Below are 21,235 nucleotides of genomic sequence, written 5' to 3' on the forward strand. Positions count from 1 at the left end.
ACTGGCTCCATGTGGTCACCACGCAGAACATGTTGGGAGTAGAAGTTGTAAGTGGACCCAGCTTGATATTTCCCCACAGAATTGTGCTCTGACATCTGTTGAGGCCGTACATTCCCACAGCCCAGCTTGCAGATTTCTGCTCACTTTGACTATACCTTCGTTTTTGAAGACAAAATATTCAGGATACACCACTATTAGGAATCCACCCTGTGCTATTTTGACCTTAGGTAATTTAAATCTGGTTCTTTCGTTCCCTTCTCAAAAGGGGCTTAATGGAATTTTGGCATTTTCCTATTACAAAAATTCTTAACAATTTTTGCAAAAGAGATTTGAAACAGCACATGAAATGATGTATTCACATCTTTCGCCACCACCTCCAAATAACTGAATTACATAAATAAAACATTACATAAAAAGTGCTTTGCCACAATTTATGGGAGGTAAATTTAACAAGAGCTGGCTCATATAAGGAAAATTCAACTTATCTTTTCTTGATCCTTTTATTCTATACAGAGAGAGAAATTTATGTCAGCTTTAAAAAAATCTATTACTGCTTCTTGTAACTGTATCCATTATTTTTCTCTATGATCCATCAGGTAAAAACAAGAATAATAAATGGCTTTGACAGAGCCTTGAACATAAATGTCCCCAAGAATCAAATGCAGTATGTTAAACAGGTTTCAAGTGGTATTAAAACAGAAAAAGATAACCTTCATTTTATATTTCAAAAATCAGCTCTTACTAAAAAATTTATTATTATTAGCTACTACAAAAGACAGACTAGACAGTAGTTGAATTTTCACAACGAAATGGAAATATTTCTATTCATTTCTATATATGCCTAAATAGGACTGAGCCTGAAGAAATGAACTCCAAAAAAGGAACAATTTTCTTTTAATTTTTACTAATTGGCTATTTATAACTTGATATTTGATTGCACTAGCCTAAATGACTTTAAATAAATAATTGAAGTTGGCTTATACTCAGTCATCTGATTAAAAACATTAGTATTAAGTTTATCTCACAAATATTTTCTACTTATAAAGGAATCAATTGTTCTATGAGTTCTATATCTTTAGCTTCATATGACCAATCTTAGTATAAGTTCACCCAAAAAGCCAGAATGTATATGCACGCACCTACATGTCACATATAAGTGACAAAGGAGAGATGAGATCATGCATGTGAATATACATGAATCCTAATAGTTAATTCATCAAGGGGGATTTTCTCCTTAATGGATACATATTCAGTGTTTAATCTCTAATTTTATTCAGATAAACTAAATCTCCTAACTTGTCTCTGAGGAAAGTGACCAGCATGGGTGGCAGACTTCCTAAGACAAAGAGTATATAGCATGCATATTAAATCTATTATTGGTCCTAGAATGACCCATGTTTGCCTGAGCAGAGAAATGAGAGTGATTTATATGCAAGCTAGCAAAAGAGATGTCCCACTTTCTCCTGCCAAATGTGGAACAGAGAACAAGGGTCCCCAGTTACCACTGAGAGCCATTTGTGAGGATAAGCATGAGACCAGTGCTGATGGCAGAGGTGAGAACTGGAAAGGACTTGGGTCTTCAATCATATCATCAAACTACTAATGGTATTGTACATGGACCCATTTCTATTTCCTGTCTCCCAGTTAAGAGTTCACAAATTTATGTATTGCTAAATCCAGTTGTTAGGGTTCCTATAATTTTTTAGATATGCTTTTCCCTTTTGAGGAAAATTGAGAGATAAACTCAAAATTTTCCTATTTTCTTATGTTTTTTTTCATATATGTTTCTGCAGATCAGAAAAGTGTTTGAATCTTTATTGATTTTGACATCACCTTGGAGAAGCCTTGCTGTTCACGTAGTGAAGCAGAGAATTTGAAGCACCCATTGCTTAAGAAGATGGCAATATTGCTACAAAGGTGATGCAGATTGAAGATATGAGAAACTCTCCTGTCCCACCAGACAAAAAGCTATAATTTCATAAACATATTCAGACATTATTTGCAGCCTCTAGACCTGAAATAGATCTTAACCTGAGTTTTATTCCATTTGTAAATCTAGCTTATGAACCAGAAGTATTTATTTTTTTAAAAAAAAAAGGTACTCAAAAGTTCTACACCATCATAATCCTACTTCTCTCCTCTCATTTTCCTAAACTACCTTGATACCTTACTGTGTGGGCTATAAATATTTCTCACTTACTTCTGTACCAAACAACTCATCAGCTTTGCAACCTAATTCTTAACATTAAGAGATTAAAGCTAATGTAGATGATTCTCAGATGACACATACTGAGGTATAGAAAAATTCCATCATTTCCTTCTACAAAATGAGAGAGATTTTAATTCTTTTTCTCAACAGCTGCTTCATTTTTTTACTCAAAGGAAAAATATGTGCAATTACTTCAAGTACAATCAAGTCATTTAACATGACTTTGCCATCATTGCAGTTACAGGATATTTTAAAAGAGAGAAAGAAAACCTCAAAGCACAGGTCCTGCTGTGCAGCAAAGCAATCAAATTCCTTCATAATAACAGCCTGATGGGATTCAGCAATCCGAGGAATAATGAATAACCACTCTAATCAGTAAACAGGAAAATGTAACAACAGTCACTGAGTAAAAATCGACTATCATCTGTTGATTCACTTGACCAGCATTTCAAACAATAAATAGAAGTGGAAGTAGCTCTTAAAAAGAAAAATAACTTTGTTTAGTGTGTTTGATTGATTGACTAGGCAGTGATAAAATCATATATTAGACTGTCCAGTAGTGTTGTTCACTCAATAAAATGCACACATAACCTTTTTTAGGTTACACAGCCAAAATTTACCCTATCACTTGAATATGTCAAGATAAATGATTGTGTATTTGGTTGATAAGATTGTATTCCTTGAATTGATTATTCCATTTTTTACTACTTCATTATTTGATGTTCTTCAATGTTCAACTTATGAAGTTATTTGTATCTGAATATGAAGAGTCTGTTTCAAAATAGTCCTCAAGCTTCCAATGCAATGTCTCAAATGTTGGTCGTTCCTTTGGCTCTGCATTCCAGCACTCCAACATGATGTTGTAGAATTGCTCTGGACAGTTAGATGGTTGTGGGAGTCTATAGTTTTGACTCAACAACTGGATTACCTGAGCACCTGTCATGCCTAAAAAAAATACAGAATTGAATCAAAAATAAGAAAAAAAGTTAAAGATCAAAGTCTTAAATTCATAGATTCCTATGAGTACTCTAGATTATAAAGCACATCAATTTCTTTGGCAGAGCTATGAGGTCTAATACCACCTTTCCAGGTTGCAGAGATTAAACTAAACCCTGAAGCAAGTAATGTCTATAAGACTGCAATTCAAGAGCAAAGGAGAAGGAAGCAATAAACCACCTCATTAATGCAAATTATCATCATCAAATTTTATCTTTCAGGTTCCCACAGGTACATGCTATGGTCAGCCTCATAACTCTGCCCTGTAAGTCTGGACAAAGCAGTTAAAGTCACACCTAAATAAGTGACCTGCAGCAGAAAGGCCCACTTCAGAATTAATTACTCACCACTATAAGGCATTTTGCCATAAGTAATGATTTCATAAAGAAGTATTCCAAATGACCACACATCGGACTTAATGCTGAATTTATTAGAACGAATCGCTTCAGGTGCAGTCCACTTCACCGGCAGCTTTATTTCATGTTTAGATTCATAGATATCTTCATTATCTACCTGTTAGTACATTAAGGAATCAAACCAAGATAATGTGATTTTTTTTTTTTTGCTATTCTCATTTATTCACAACTACTGCACATTAAAATTTAGTTCAATTGATAATTACAATAGTAAAATCTGAATCTGGCATACAATACCAAATTGATAAAATATTTGAGAGCCTACTGTGTGCTAAGAATAGCACTCACAGGGTCACTCTACAACATATGGCAGAGTTCTCACATGATAATCCTGGATTCATATCTAGTCTTTCCACAAATAAAAGAATGGAAGCAGAGTCTGCTTTTTGATTTACTGCTGGTATTGAAGAGCCTCTGACTTTGATAATTACCATGTAACCACTTGCTAATACTGAAAAGTAGAATCTAAATGATTTAAATTAATATATCAACTCACTGGGGTTCTAATTAATTTCAAAACGATGATGAATTCATGAAGATCAAAAGGGAATCATACTTGTGTTTCATGCCCCATATCCATATTTTTAGGGTATAATGTGGATTTCAAAATTAAATTCAGAGAAAAACCTCATATGTGTCTCTCTATCAGTATCTTTTGGAAAGATATTACAAAATGGGCTGGAGAGAATGAAACAGCCTATACTTGCTTTGAGATTCCATCAGCATGCATATCAGTTTGGCATAAAGTGAGCCAAGGTGGATAGGGTAACTATAAAAAGTGTAGTGCTTTTATAAAGAAAATAAAGGAAGACAAAGGATGGTACTAAGTGAAAACAGATCACTAATTCAACCATAAACAGTTACATTATAATACGGTTGTTTATGATTTCCTGTTTTCTTCTTTGTGGAAGAAATAAGAATTTTCTTAAAGAGATATGGGAGGAGACTATGGCAGCCCATGTCCTAGTGATGTTGCCTGAGAGAGGACCTTGTGGACCACAAGCATTTTGAGTCCACCCTGGAGCAATAGTGAGGGACAGGGTGCCTACCTAAACCTATTCTGTGAGAACACATTGCCTGCTTCTCATTCCTCTCCTCTCCTATAAGGGCTCCAGGCAAATAGCAGGGAGGAAGTGTCATTTTAAAAGATGAGTATATGTTGCCTTGGCTTACTTACAGGTGAATAGAGGACTTTATCTGAGGGATAAATCAGTGGTCCCCATTGACTTTGAGTCTGGCACGGAGGTTTGGCAGGGGGCAGGAAGCCCACTTAAGCCTGTAAGGCACTTACCTCCCTCCATATCACTGATACATGTACTAAAACTGCCAAAGCAGAACACTGAAGGCATCTGAACCTGAGAGAACAGCTCTCTCCGAGGACAGAGCAGCCTCATGGGGTTGAGAGTGGATTCCCTACTCCCTGTGACGGTAGGAGCCCTGTACTCTATGGCTTTAGGAGTTCTGCCGCTGCACAATTGGGTGTGGAGTGTAGCTGGGTCTCTGGGTGATCTCTGTCTGGGTCCAGAGGTTCAGAGTTCCCTAACTGCTGAGGTGGGTTGCTGCAGAGGATTCAGTGCTCACACTGAAAACCACACAAATATTTTAAGTGTTTCTTGTGAAGGTATGGGTGGGATGTGTAGCCACTGTGGGCTGGCCCTGGGCATCGATCACCTTGGCAAAGAGGAGGTGAGGCAATGATTCCAAATTTAGCATACCCTCCCCTTTACTGGCAATAAAGATTTACCATATACAACATAAATATCAACTCAAACTCTAGAACCACCCCGAGCACTGACCGGAGCTCCCTGGCCCCACCGGCACATGCCTCCGAAGATGCACCGAAGGAGCATTCTACTGATTCACAGAACCAAAGATAAAAGTCATCAGAGGAGAAAAACAAGTAGTTCCACAAATATCTAAAAATAACAGTACAAACATGAGAAACATGAACAAGGAAGACAATATGCCTATCCCAAAGGAACACAACAACTCTTCAATATTAGAATGTGAAGATGAAGAGACTGGTGACATGCATCAGGTCATTTCAGGGAATGCCTGAAAAGGAACTTGAAAAACCTATCAAAATATTACTCAAAACCAGTAAGAAGCAAATTCATGACTAAAATAAATTCCTACATGACATGGAAAAAAATTTTCCCATGAGATGGAGATATTGAAGAGAAATTGAATTGAAATATTAGAAATTAGGGATTCAATGTATCAAATAAAAAATACATTGGGAATCAACAAATTTGGTGAGGCAGAAAAAAGAATATCTGAGCTTGAAGATAAACCTTTGGAAATATCTCAGTGAGACAAAGGAAAAATTCAAAACAGCACTCAAGTTTTATGTGTTAATATCAAACAATCTAACATATATGTCTTAGGAGTCCTGAAAGGTTTAGAAAAAAAGAACATATTAGAAGACATATTCAGTGAAATAATATCAGAAAATATCCCTAATTTGAAGAAGAAAGGCACATCCAAATATGAAACTCACAGGACTCAGACTTGATTAGAAAAGATCTTCACCATGAAACAGTGTTGTCAAGCTTTTAACAGTAAGGCATAAAGAAAAGATTCTAAAATGTGCACAAGAGTAATGCCATATTACCTTCAGAGGATCTCCATTTAGATTGATAGCTAATTTCTCATCAGAAACCCTACAGGCTAGGAGAGAATGGCAAGATATATTCCAAATCTTAAGAGAAAAAACTGTCAACCCAGATACTATACCCTGAAAAGCTTTCATTTATGAATGAAGGTGAAATAAAGACCTCCAAAACAAATGGAAATTGAATTTGTCATGACTCATTCAGCCTTACAAATGATGCTTGAGGATGTGCTATATCCAGAAACACAGAAAGATAGTCATGAAAGAATGTGAAGGCAAAAAATCTACTAATAAAAATACAAAGGAAATCCAAAGTGAACAATAGCAATATTTATGGACAAATGGCAGGGCCAAGTTGTTACTTATCAATAGTAACCTTGAATGTAAATGGCCTAAATTCTCCAATTAAAATTTATGGTCTATAAATGAAAGATCTCTGTGAGTGAGATCCCAGTGGAAAGAACAGGCCATCAAAGAAGGAGATACCTTCCTCTGAAGAGAGGAGAGAACTTCCACTTTGACTATGACCTTGTTCTAAATAAGATCAGAGTCAGCAAACTCAAAAGGCTTCCATAGCCATGGCAACTCATGACAAGAGCCTAGGATGATTACTGACGCCATAAACAAGAGTGTCAATTTGTTAAGCCAACAACAGGAGTCACTGTGCATTGACTCCTCATATACAATCTCTGTCCTTAATGTGTTGTACATTGTGAATTAATGCTATAATTAGTACTCAAACAGTATTTTATACTTTGTGTTTCTGTGTGGGTGCAAACTGTTGAAATCTTTACTTAATATATGCTAAATTGATCTTCCGTATATAAAGATAATTGAAAATGAATCTTGATGTAAATGGAATGGGAAAGGGAGCAGGAGAGGGGAGGGTTGCAGGTGGGAAGGAAGTTATGGGGGGAAAAAGCCATTGTAATCCATAAGCTGTACTTTGGAAATTTATATTCATTAAATAAAAGTTAAAAATAATAAAATAAAATTTATGGTCTGGATGAATGGATTAATTTTTTTATTTGCTTCCTACAAAAAACATCCTCACAAACAAATATATACACAGACTGAAAGTACAAGGATAAAAAAACATATTCCATGCTAACAGAAAGCAAAAAAGAGCAGGAATGGTCATCCTAATACCAGACAAAATAGACTTTGACACAAAAACTGTTAAGAGAAAAAAGGGCTTTATGTAATGATTGAGGAATCAGTTTAACAGGACTATGTGAATAGTAAATGTATATGCACCCAATGCCTGCATTGGCACCTTTTTATTTAAAAGTAATGTTAATGGATCTAAAGGGAAATATAGATTCCAGTACAATAATAGTGGGTAATGTCAACACTCCACTTTCATCAATGGTCAGATTAACTAGACAGAAAATCAAAAAAGAAACAAAAGATCTAATCTACACCATGGACCATATGGACCTAACTGATATCTACAGAACATTTTATCCCACAGGTGCAGAATACACATTCTTTTCATCAGTGGGTGGAACTTTGTCTAAAATAGATCATCTTCTAGGCCAAAAAGCAAGTTTTAATAAATTCAAAAAAACTGAAATCATACCAGGTATCTTTTTTGACCATAGTGGATTAAAGCTGGAAATTAACAATTTAAGAAACTCCAGAAAATATACAAACACATGGAGACTGAACAACACACTACTGAACAAACAGTGGGTCACAGAATAAATCAAAAGAGAAATTTAAAAAATTCCAGGAAATGAATGAAGATGACAATACAAAATATCAAAAACAAAAAACAGTATTAAAAGGGGTAAGTTTATAGCAATTAGTGCCTACATTATTTAATTGAAAAGGTATCAAAAAAATGAGCTATCAGTGCATCTCATGGACCTAGAAAAACAATAATAAATCAAACTCAAAGTTAGTAGGAATAAAGAAGTCATTAAAATTAGAGAGGAAACAAAGAAAACCGAGACTAAAAAAAAAAAATACAAAAGGTCAGTGACATGAAGAGCTATTTTTTGAAAAAATAAACAAAATTTATACAGCATTGGTCCTACTAACCAAAACAAATGAAGAAGACCCAAATTAATAAAATCAGAATGAAGAAAGAGATGTAACAATGGACAACACAGAAATAAAAGGAACCATCAGGAATTACTATAGACAGCTATATGCCAACAAATTGGAGAATCTAGAAAAAATGGATAGATTACTGGACACATACAATCTACCAAAATCGAGTCATGAAAACCCATAAAACCTAAATAGACCAATAATCATCACAGAGATTTAATTAGTAATATAGACCCTCCCAACAAGGAAAAACTCAGAACTGAATGACTTAACTGCTGAATTCTACCAAACGTTTAAAGAAGAACTAATTCCAAATTCTTCTCAAGCTATTAAAAACATTTGAAAGGGTGGAAATCTTCCCAAGCTCCTTTTCTGAGGCCAGCATTACCTTAATTCCAAAGCCAGAAAAAGAAGCAACAAAGAAAGAGACCTATAGATCAATACCCCTGGTGAACACAGATTTTAAAATCCTCAACAAAATACTAGCCAATTGAATACAACATCAAAAAGACCATTCACCCTTACCAAGTGGGGATTTCCCCTGGTATCCAGGGATGGTTCAATACACGTTTATCAATAAATGTAATACATCACATTAACAAACTGAGAAATAAAAACCTTGTGATTATCTCCATAGATGCAAAAAAGCATTTGATAAAATACAACATTCTTTCATGATAAAAACCTTAAGCAAACTGGGTATAGAAGGAACATTACTCAACACAATCAATGCAATAAATGACAAACCATAGCCAGCCTCATATTGAATGGGGAAGAAATAAGGATAGCTGTTTGTCTGTAAGATCCTGGGCTACCAAACTAGTCTATACAACCCAGAACTTGAAGAAACATTGTTTTAAAAAGCAACAGTAAATCCATTGGTATACTAATTTTTTGGTTTCTTATCTATTATAAAACTAAGTAAAACAAAATTAAATCTACCTTAAAAACTCTTGCAAGTCCAAAATCTGCTACTTTGTAGATATTATGTTCACCAACAAGGACATTTCTGGCAGCCAGGTCTCGATGGATATAGTTCTGGGATTCCAGGTAGGCCATTCCAGAAGCAACCTGTGCTGCCATGTCTACCTGTTGATGCAGATGAATTTTTGACCCAGCATCATCTAAGCAATAAGAGAAAATAAGAGATTTGATTTGGAAAACATATGAACTATTCAAATGAACTCTAAGAATTTTGATATGAATAAGTTTTTAGTGAAACTAAGTGCCATGGCAATAACCTGCTGAGAAAAAAAATGTAATGAATACAACTTATTCACTTCCATGAACAAACATTACACAGAGAAAGAAGTGAGCATGAGCCAAACACAGCTACAATTATCTGAAAGAGTCTGAATATTCCCATATTTCAATAAATTACCTCTTCATGGAAATTGTTGCTTGGCTAATTCTGGATTTCTTGCAATAATTGAACAGTTTGTTTTAGACACTGAGCTTATAAAATAATCCTAATTTGCAAGGCTGAACCAAGTAAAATTCTTATTCTTTCAGTATATTGTTCTTTAAAACTAGCTCACCAACAAAAAAAATCTATTAATTGTTGTAAAATGTACACATTGAATTTATATCCTCAAACTTGATACATTCTTCTTTTGTTTTCTTAGTCTATTATGCTTAGAACAGACCACTCATCCATCCAGGCATACACATACCTTTACTAGACAGAGTTTTTTCTACTGCCAATCTACATAACTCAGTATAGGAAAGTTATGTGGTGGGATCAGTTTTACCATTAGTATAGGGTGTCAGGAACTATTTTGTTGGAATATAAGTTATCTCTGGATAGCACTTAGCATCCATACTATTAGCCCATGTCTTAAGATGGAGTACTGAAAACTCTCATATAAATCTAAATAATTATTACCTCAGTCTGAAAAAGCCATATATTATTATGCAAAGCCCATTGGACTTATGGTCAATACTCTTAGACACGAGTTTTGACTTGAGAGGTACATTAATTAAGAAGCCTTCTTTGAAACTAGATTGCCAGACATTAGATCACGGTTGTATATAATATTTCTTTGTGATCTTAGGCAAGTTGCTTTATATACTATGCCTCAGTTTTCTCATCTGACAGTGAAAATAGTTAAGTACTTTATGGTATTAGTGAATTAAATGAATTAATATATGTATTAATTAACAACAAATTAGAATGCTAGGAACTAACAGAATCATAACAAACCTCAACATGTAAGGTGGGCAGAGGAAGATAAATCTACAGCAAATCTGAGACAAATCAATCATAGAAAAAGAGAGGACCAGCAGAGTGTTATAAATAAGCCAAAGGTTTTAAGAAATAGGAAGTCACCATCATAATCAGATTCCACAAATAAGTTCAGTAACATGTGGACTACAGGGTACTTATTAAATATAATAATTAGCAGACTCGGCAGGGGGGAGGGGGACGGTGAAATAACAGGAATTTAGGACCTAGTGAATGTGTGGTGCTAAAGAACTGAGACTGTGAAAAAAAGAGATGGTGGGGGGAGAGAACTCACAGAATTCACATGAGTACTATCCAGAGACGCTACAATTCGATAACCTTGGCAACCCAGTGGGAGACTGCAGGAGAATTTGAGCCTACACTGAGGGCAGCACAGATTCCCTGTGTGGTCCTTGGGAAAGAGCTTCTGATCGATGGCCCCGGTGGGTATATCATTCACCTGCTAACTACTTCCAATTCCGCTCAGCTGTGAGGAATGACTTCCCTTTTGAATCAAAAAAAGAAAGAAAGAGAGATTTACCATGCCTAACCTGGGAGTGTCACCTTTGGCACACCCTTAACCCTGAGGAACCAAACAGAGCTCTCAGGCCACAACCATCTCAAGCCTCTAAGGCTCCATCAAAAGCAGGTAGTCCACTTAATACAGTCATAGTATAACAAGAAAAAACACCACAGTGAGGGAAGAAGAATCCAAAGATATCTCCCCAATTCCAAGCAACAAATGCAAAAACCGAGGAAACAAAACAAGGAAGACATTATGACACACCTAAATGAACAAGAAACCCCAAGCCAAGATTATGAAGATGATGAGATGGAAGAAATGCAAGACATGGATTTCAAAAAATTTATGATAAGAACAATTAGAAGTCTGCAAAAACAAATGCTTGAGGTGTGGAATTCCTTACTGGACAGGATAGAAAATCTCCTTCGAGAAAATGAAATCTTCAGGAGGAATCAAAATGAAACGCAGAAACTAGAAGAACAGGAAAGTGTGACAGTGAAATCAAAATGAAATGAAGAACTCAATAGATCAAATGACAAACACATTAGAGAACCTTAAAAACAGAGTCAGTGAAACAGAAGAGATAATATTGGACTTAGAAGACAGAGCACAGGAAAGTATACAGTCAAACCAAAGAAAAGAAGAAGAAATTAGAAATCTAAAAAATATTGTTGGGAATCTACAGGATACTATGGAAAAACCCAACATTCATATTCTAGAGGTTCCTGAAGGCATGGAGAGAGAGAAAGGATTAGAAGGCCTTTTTAGTGAGATACTTGCAGAGAACTTCCCAGGGTAGAGAAGGACAGCGACATCCTAGTACAGGAAGCTCATAGAACCCCTAGTAAACATGACCAAAAGAGATCCTCACCACGACACATAGTAATCAAACTCATCACAGTGAAACATAAAGAAAAGATTCTAAAATGTGCAAGAGAGAAACGTCAGATTACTCTCAGAGGATCTCTAATTAGACTCACAGCAGACTTCTCATCAGAAACACTACAAGCTAGGAGGGAATGGCGAGACATAGCTCAGGTACTGAGAGAGAAAAACTGCCAGCCCAGAATATTATATACTGCAAAGCTCTCATCTGTGAATGAAGGTGAAATAAAGACTTTTCATAGCAAACAGAAATTTAAAGAATTTGCCACCACTCGTCCAGCCCTGCAAAAGATGCGTAAAGATGTGTTACACACAGAAACACAGAAACACGGTCACCAATAGGAAAGAAGGTAAAGGAAGGAAACCTCACAGCAAAAGATCACAGGAAGCTCAAAGCATATATTAGAAAATATCTTTGGCAAATGGCAGGGCAAAGTTACTACTTATCGATAGTCACATTGAACGTTAACGGCCTGAACTGTCCAGTTAAAAGACACCAATTGGCTGATTGGGTTAAGGAACAAAACCCATCTATTTGCTGCTTACAAGAAACACATCTTTCCAACAAAGATGCACACAGACTGAAAGTAAAAGGCTGGAAAAAGATATACCATGCCAACAGAAATGAAAAAAGAGCAGGCGTGGCCATCTTAATATCGGACAACATAAACTTTACCACAAAAACTGTTAAGAGAGACAAAGAGGGGCACTATAAAATGATTAAGGGATCAATTCAGCAGGAAGATATAACAATTATCAATGTATATGAACCAAATTACAGGGCACCAGTTTATTTAAAAGATCTGTTAAGGGACTTAAGGGAGACTTAGACTCCATTACAATAGTACTGGGGGACTTCAATACTCCACTCTCAAAAATAGACAGATCAACAGGACAGAAGATCAACAAGGAGACAGTAGATTTAAATGACACTATAGCCCAAATGGATCACACAGATATCTAAAGAACTTTTCATCCTACACATAAAGCATTTACATTCTTCTCAGCAGTACATGGAACCTTCTCTAGGATTGACCACATACTAGGCCATAAAGCAAGTCTCAGCAAATTCAAAAGAATTAGAATCATACCATGCAGCTTCCCAGAACATAAAGGAAAGAAGTTGGAAATTAGCAACTCAGGAAGCCCTAGAGCATATGCAAACACGTGGAGATTGAACAACATGCTCCTGAATGCACAATGGGTCATAGAAGAAATTAAAAGAGAAATCAAAAATTTTCTGGAAGTAAATGAGGATAACAGCACAATATACCAAAACTTATGGGAGAGGGCAAAAGCAGTATTGAGAGGAAAGTTTATAGCAATAGGTGCCTACATCAAGAAATTGGAAAGGCACCAAATAGATGAGCTTTCAAGTCATCACAAGGATCTAGAAAATCTGCAGCAAACCAAACCCAAACCCAGTAGGAGAAGAGAAATAATTAAAATCAAAGAAGAAATCAACAGGATTGAATCCAAAAAAAATTACAAAAAAATCAGCCAAACGAGGAGCTGGTTTTTTGAAAAAATAAACAAAATTGACACCCCATTGGCCCAACTAACTAAAAAAAGAAGAGAAAAGACCCAAATCAATAGGATCAGAGATGAAAAGGGAAACGTAACAACAGACACCACAGAAATAAAAAGAATCATCAGAAATTACTACAAGGACTTGTATGCCAGCAAATAGGGAAATCTATCAGAAATGGACAGATTCGTGGACACATACAACCTACCTACATTGAGCCAGGAAGACATAGAAAACCTAAACAGACCAATAACTGACACAGAAATTGAAACAGTAATAAAGGCCCTCCCAACAAAGAAAAGCCCAGGGCCAGATGGATTCACTGCTGAGTTCTACCAGACATTTAAAGAAGAACTAACTCCAATTCTTCTCAAACTATTCAAAGCAATCGAAAAAGAGGGAATCCTCCCAAATTCTTTCTATGAAGCCAGCATCACCTTAATTCCTAAGCCGAAAAAAGATGCAGCATTGAAAGAGAATTACAGACCAATATCCCTGATGAACATAGATGCAAAAATCCTCAATAAAATTCTGGCCAATAGAATGCAACAACACATCAGAAAGATCATCCACCCAGACCAAGTGGGATTTATCCCTGGTATGCAGGGATGGTTCAATGTTTGCAAAACAATCAATGTGATACACCACATTTACAACTGCAGAAGAAAAACCATATGATTCTCTCAATAGACGCAGAGAAAGCATTTGATAAAATACAACACCCTTTCATGATGAAAACTCTAAGCAAGCTGGGTATGGAAGGAACATTCCTCAATACAATCAAAGCAATATATGAAAAACCCACGGCCAGAAACCTATTAAATGGGGAAAAGTTGGAAGCATTCCCACTGAGATCTGGTACCAGACAGGGATGCCCACTCTCACCACTGCTATTCAATATAGTTCTGGAAGTTTTGGCCAGAGCTATTAGGCAAGAAAAAGAAATTAAAGGGATACAAATTGGGAAGGAAGAACTCAAACCATCCCTCTTTGCAGATGATATGATTCTTTATTTAGGGGACCCAAAGAACTCTACTAAGAGACTTTTGGAACTCATCGAAGAGTTTGGCAAAGTAGCAGGATATAAAATCAATGCACAAAAATCAACAGCCTTTGTATACACAGGCAATGCCACAGCTGAGGAAGAACTTCTAAAATCAATCCCATTCACAATAGCTACAAAAACAATCAAATACCTTGGAATAAACTTAACCAAAGACGTTAAAGATCTCTACGATGAAAACTACAAAACCTTACAGAAAGAAATAGAAGAGGATATCAAAAAATGGAGAAATCTTCCATGCTCATGGATTGGAAGAATCAATATCATCAAAATGTCCATTCTCCCAAAAGCAATTTATACATTCAATGCAATACCAATCAAGATACCAAAGACATTCTTCTCAGATCTGGAAAAAAATGATGCTGAAATCATATGGAGAAACAGAAGACCTCGAATAGCCAAAGCAATCTTGTACAACAAAAACAAAGCTGGAGGCATCACAATACCAGATTTTAGGACATACTACAGGGCAGTTGTTATCAAAACAGCAAGGTACTGGTACAGAAACAGATGGATAGACCAATGGAACAGAATAGAAACACCAGAAATCAATCCAAACATCTACAGCCAACTTATATTTGACCAAAGATCCAAATCTAATCCCTGGAATAAGGACAGCCTATTCAATAAATGGTGCTGGGAAAATTGGATTTCCACGTGCAGAAGCTTGAAGCAAGACCCATACCTATCACCTTACACAAAAATTCACTCAACATGGATTAAAGACTTAAATCTACGACCTGAAACCATCAGATTATTAGAGAGCATTGGAGAAACCCTGCAAGATATAGGCACAAGCAAAGACTTCTTGGACAATACTCCAGCAGCACAGGCAGTCAAAACCAAAATTAACTATTGGGATTGCATCAAATTGAGAAGTTTCTGTACTTCAAAAGAAACAGTCAGGAAAGTGAAGAGGCAACCGAAAGAATGGGAAAAAATATTTGCAAACTATACTACAGATAAAGGGTTGATAACCAGAATATACAAAGAAATCAAGAAACTCCACAACAACAAAACAAACAACCCACTTAAGAGATGGGCCAAGGACCTCAATAGACATTTTTCGAAAGAGGAAATCCAAATGGCCAACAGGCACATGAAAAAATGTTCAAGATCACTAGCAATCAGAGAAATGCAAATCAAAACCACAATGAGGTTCCATCTCACCCCGGTGAGAATGGCTCACATTCAGAAATCTACCAACAGCAGATGCTGGTGAGGATGTGTGGAAAAAGGGACACTAACCCACTGTTGGTGGGAATGCAGACTGGTTAAGCCACTATGGAAGTCAGTCTGGAGATTCCTCAGAAACCTGAACATAACGCTACCATACAACCCAGCCATCCCACTCCTTGGAATTTACCCAAAGGAAATTAAATTGGCAAATAAAAAAGTCATCTGCACATTAATGTTTATTGCAGCTCAATTCACAGTAGCTAAGACCTGGAACCAACCCAAATGCCCATCAACAGTAGACTGGATAAAGAAATTATGGGACATGTACTCCATAGAATACTATACAGCAGTAAGAAACAACGAAACCCGGTCATTTGCAACAAGATGGAGCAATCTGGAAAACATCATGCTGAGTGAATTAAGCCAGTCCCAAAGAGACAAATATCATTTGTTTTCCCTGATTGGTGACAACTGAGCACCAAAGGGGAAACCTGTTAAGTGAAACGGACACTATAAGAAACAATGACCTGATCAGCTCTTGTCCTGACTCTAGATGTACAATGTAATACTTTATCCTTTTTAGTATTTGTTGTTGTTGATGTTGTTCTAGTACTATTGGTTGAACTCTGTAATTAACACAGAATTATTCTTAGGTGTTTACATTTTAACTGAAAAGTGATCCCTGTTAAATTTAAGAGTGGGAATAAGAGAGGGAGGAGATGTACAATTTGGGACATGCTCAATCGGACTTGCCGCAAATGGTGGAGTTAGAAATGTGCCAGGGGATTCCAATACAATCCCATCAAGGTGGCATGTACCAATGCCATCTCACTAGTCCAAGTGATCAATTTCAGTTCACAATCGATGGCCCTGATAAGTCAAAGAATCATAGGGATCACACAAACAGGACAAGTGTCTGCTAATACTGATAGAATCAAAAAGGGAGAGAAGGATCCAACATGGGAAGCGGGATACACAGCAGACTCATAGAATGGCAGATGTCCTAAACAACACTCTGGCCTCAGAATCAGCCCTTAAGGCATTCGGATCTGGCTGAAGAGCCCATGAGAGTATTGTAGGCATGGAAAGCCAAGATACCATGGGGAAAAAAAAAAAAAGACCTAAATGAAAGATCTCTGCGAGTGAGATCCCAGTGGAAAGAACGGGGCCATCAAAGGAGGAGGTACCTTTCTCCGAAGGGAGGAGAGAACTTCCACTTTGACTATGACCCTATCGGAATAAGATCAAAGTCAGCGAACTCTAAAGGCTTCCATAGTCCTGACAACCCATGACTAGAGTCTAGGGAGATTACTGACGCCATGAACAGGAGTGTCAAATTGTTAAGTCAGCAACAGGAGTCACTGTGTACTTACACCCCATGTGGGATCTGTCCTTAATGTGTTGTCTAATGTGCAGTGATGCTATAACTAGTACTGAAACAGTATTTTTGTACTTTGTGTTTCTGTGTGGGTACAAACTGATGAGGTCTTTACTAATTATATACTGAATTCCGGCACACCGGGTTCTAGTCCCGGTCGGGGCGCCGATCCTGTCCCGGTTGCCCCTCTTCCAGGCCAGCTCTCTGCTGTGGCCAGGGAGTGCAGTGGAGGATGGCCCAAGTGTTTGGGCCCTGCACCCCATGGGAGACCAGGATAAGCACCTGGCTCCTGCCATCGGAACAGTGCGGTGCGCCGGCCGCAGTGTGCTACCGCGGCGGCCATTGGAGGGTGAACCAACGGCAAAAGGAAGACCTTTCTCTCTGTCTCCCTCTACTGTCCACTCTGCCTGTCCAAAAAAAAAAAAAGATAATTGGAAATGAAAAAAAAACATGGTGTTAAATTGGAAATTGCATAGAAAATTAATTAATTTTTAAAAAATATTATGTAGGATCTCTGTCTTTAATGTGCTGTACACTCTTATTTAATGCTATAACTAGTACTCCAACAGTAGTTTTTTCATTTTGTGTTGCTATATGGGACAAACTGTTGAAATCTTTACCTAATATATACTTAACTGATCTTCTGTATATAAAGAGAATTGAAAATGAATCATGATGTGATTGGAAGGGGAGAGGGAGCGGGCAAGGGGAGGGTTGCGGGCGGGAGGGAAGTTATGGGAGGGGGGAAGCCATTGTAACCCATAAGCTGTACTTTGGAAATTTATATTCATTAAATAAAAATTTAATAAATAAAAAAAGGAAAAAAAAGAAACTAATACATGTTGATGTTAAGAAAATAGTATCAGTGTTCTGTGTACAACGTAAAAGCATGTACTATGGAGCCAAACTTTCTCAAAAAAGATGTTTAACTTCTCGATTCCTCAATTTCTTTTTCTACAAAATAGGTAGTACCTCATACACTGAACTAAGTAACATTGGTAAAGGAATTAGAGAAATGTCTTTCATATAGCAAGTCTAATAACAGTATTTTTTAATGAACAAAATTAAACATATATGTTCCTCTGCCACTACTATCCCATATGATTAATTTATATTAAATCACCTAATTGGACACCCAGAACAAATATTTAAAGGAATATTTATTATTCTCTCCATTTCTAAGAGGAACAAGTAATAACCTATAGTGTGAATACTCAAATCCAAATATACTTGAAGCTGAAATCTCATACTCCCACAAAGTATTCCATGCTGCCTCTTTAAAATATACCATATACATGACTCTTGAGCATTCAAAAGTTAAAGAATATTGGGGAAACTTCTATTCATGCAAACAGCAAATCATTATGTAGTTATATTCAGTTAAAAGTTATTCCAGTAAAAGTATTCTCATATATTTCAGTCAACCTAAGTAAAGTATCCATGAGAATGATAAACAACATGCTAATGCTTGATTTATAAAAGTAGAAAACGTCGGGGCCAGTGCTGTGGCTTAGCAGGTAAAGCCGCCACCTGCAGTGACGGCATCCTACATGGGCGCTGGTTCAATTCCCGGCTGTTCCACTTCCAATCCAGCCCTCTTCTGTGCCCTGGGAAAGCAGTAGAAGATGGCCCAGGTCCTTCGGCCTCTGCACCCATGTGGGAATACCTGGAGGAAACTCCTGGGACATGGCTTGTGAACCAGCAGATAGAAGACATCTCTCTCTCTCTCTCTCTCTCTCTCTCTCTGCTTCTCCTTCTCTCTCTGTAACTCTGACTTTCAAACAAATACATCTTTAAAAAAAGTAAAAAATGTTTGCTACACCTTAAAGAGTACCTAAATGCTTGACATTTGTTAGATGTTCAATAAGCATCTATAGGGGTAAGAGTGAAGCCCAACTAAACTGAAAGAAAATGCACATATTTATCTTCTGTAAATTTCAATAAGAAATATCTGTCATCATTTATTCTCAATGCTAAGGTTTTTTGACTGGCTTCTCTGATTTTGGAGAAAATTATAACAACAAAAAATAGAATCCAGTCAAACTTATGGAATACAAAGGTTGACATATAGTAAATTAGGTAGGTATTTCTAATATCAAATACAGCACCTAATCCTATTACAGTGGATATAAAAAGGTTTTCATGAGTCGACATGATACTGAAGAAATCAAGTAATGCATGTATCTTATTAGGAAGAGAATAGTGTCCTAAGAAACCTCAGCACATACTTCAAATACAACCTCTATATATCAAAACTGGTATAGAGATTCACAAACCTGTCAAAATTTATATTTGCAGCAAGAAAATATTTTTAATTACTTCCTATTACTCAAGTCTTTCAATTTAATAACATTTATCATGATTGGTTGTGTAAGAGTGGCAGATTCATTTTAAGGCCACTTTATTGAATTTACATCCTCTGGGAAGGGATTTTTGACAGGAAGCATTTCCTTGTTACATCATCTGGGCTGTTAAATATCCTTACAAATGAAGGCCTCGATGTACTTGACCCTGATAGCCTAACCCAGAAGATGATAAAATTTGTACTCAGTCCTGGGTAAACCTTATCAACAAGCCACAGGAATCCTCAATGCCTGAGGAATCTGTTGTGTACTAACTGGGTCTTTTCAAGCTGATGTCAAGAGTTAAAAAACATGTTTGACTCCAAGATTCAATCATATTAAGGTCAAGATGATCCCAGTTTATTTATTCAATCAGTCAACACATAATTAGTACACATCTTTAGTGCCACACACTATTCTAGCACTAAAATGAAGAAGAATCTCTGCCCTCATGGAGTTATATTTAGGAGATATTAGTAATAAGCTAAGTAAATAAGGAATGTACTATATTGGTTAACAGCTAAGGAGAGTAAACAAAAAGCAGAAAAGAGGAAAACAAAGATTCAGTAGAAGACTAAAATTTTATAATTAATGTAGTGAGGTGACCAGTGAAGGATTCACCAAGATGGAAACACCAAAGACTTTAAGGTAATGAAAAGTGAGCATGTGGATAAGAAACTAGAATAATCACAGTAGAGGAAATAGAAATGCAAAAACTTTAAGACAAAGCATTCCTAGAGGTAAGAAGAATAGCAAAGAAGTCCTGTGCAGCTGACAGAGTGACCTGGGGTAAGCTGTATGGGAGCTGAAGTCAGAGAGCTAATGGACAGGTAAATGATCATGGAGGACTGAGTTAAGAAGAGATAAGCAGTGACAAGCACAGAAGATTTTCATCTGAGGAAGGACAAACTCTGATTTGCATTTTAACTGGATCTCCCAGCCATCATGTTAAAAGGATGCTAAAGAGGACAATAAACAAAAGAGGTGGGCCAATGAGGAGCTTATTGCTGAATCCAAGACACAGATATAATGGCTTGGATGTAAGAACATTGGGAAGAGGCAAAAATCCTGGATATATTTTGAAGGCAAGTCATTAGATTTGCTGATTGGTGAGAATATGGGATATGAGAAGCAGAAATGACTACAAAATATTAGGCCTGAAAGTTGACACTGTCAAAGAAGGAGAGACTGCAAGAGTAGCAGTGCTGGGGAGAAGACAAGGAGATCAGTTTTCGATAAGTCATTTTGAGATTTTGAATGGACATGATTAGAATTTAGGACTGTTTACAAACATTTTTTTACAGAACCGTACTTCCTTAACCCTTTTACTTGATTTGGCCAAATGAAGAAGGCACACGAGTTACCCCTGTCATATCTTTTTTTTTTTTTTTTTTTAATTTTTGACAGGCAGAGTGGACAGTGAGAGAGGGACAGAGAGAAAGGTCTTCCTTTTGCCGTTGGTTCACCCTCCAATGGCCGCCGCAGTAGTGCGCTGCGGCCGGCACACCACGCTGATCCCATGGCAGGAGCCAGGTGCTTATCCTGGCCTCCCATGGGGTGCAGAGCCCAAGCACTTGGGCCATCCTCCACTGCACTCCCTGGCCACAGCAGAGAGCTGGCCTGGAAGACGGGCAACCGGGACAGGATCGGTGCCCTGACCGGGACTAGAACCCGGTGTGCCGGCGCCGCAAGGCGGAGGATTAGCCTGTTGAGCCACGGCGCCGGCCACCCCTGTCATATCTAATCAGAAGCTTTTTTTTTTTTTTTTTTTTACAGGCAGAGTGGACAGTGAGAGAGAGAGAGAGACAGAGAGAAAGGTC

General features: G+C 37.1%; 1 protein-coding gene across 1 annotated transcript in view; it reads right to left on the reverse strand.

The window, feature by feature from the left end:
* Positions 1-466: 466 nt before the first annotated feature.
* Positions 467-21,235, reverse strand: part of FRK (fyn related Src family tyrosine kinase) — a 138,206-nt gene continuing 117,437 nt past the window's right edge. Inside the window, exons 6-8 of the mRNA XM_062186641.1 lie at positions 9,236-9,417; positions 3,553-3,718; positions 467-3,154 (exon numbers count right to left, since the gene is read on the reverse strand). Of these exons, the coding sequence (XP_062042625.1) occupies positions 2,943-3,154; positions 3,553-3,718; positions 9,236-9,417 (560 nt within the window). The 3' untranslated portion in view covers positions 467-2,942. The remainder of the gene's footprint in view (positions 3,155-3,552; positions 3,719-9,235; positions 9,418-21,235) is intronic.

This window comes from Lepus europaeus, chromosome 3 (assembly GCF_033115175.1).
Source record: "Lepus europaeus isolate LE1 chromosome 3, mLepTim1.pri, whole genome shotgun sequence".
Lineage (NCBI taxonomy): Eukaryota > Metazoa > Chordata > Mammalia > Lagomorpha > Leporidae > Lepus > Lepus europaeus.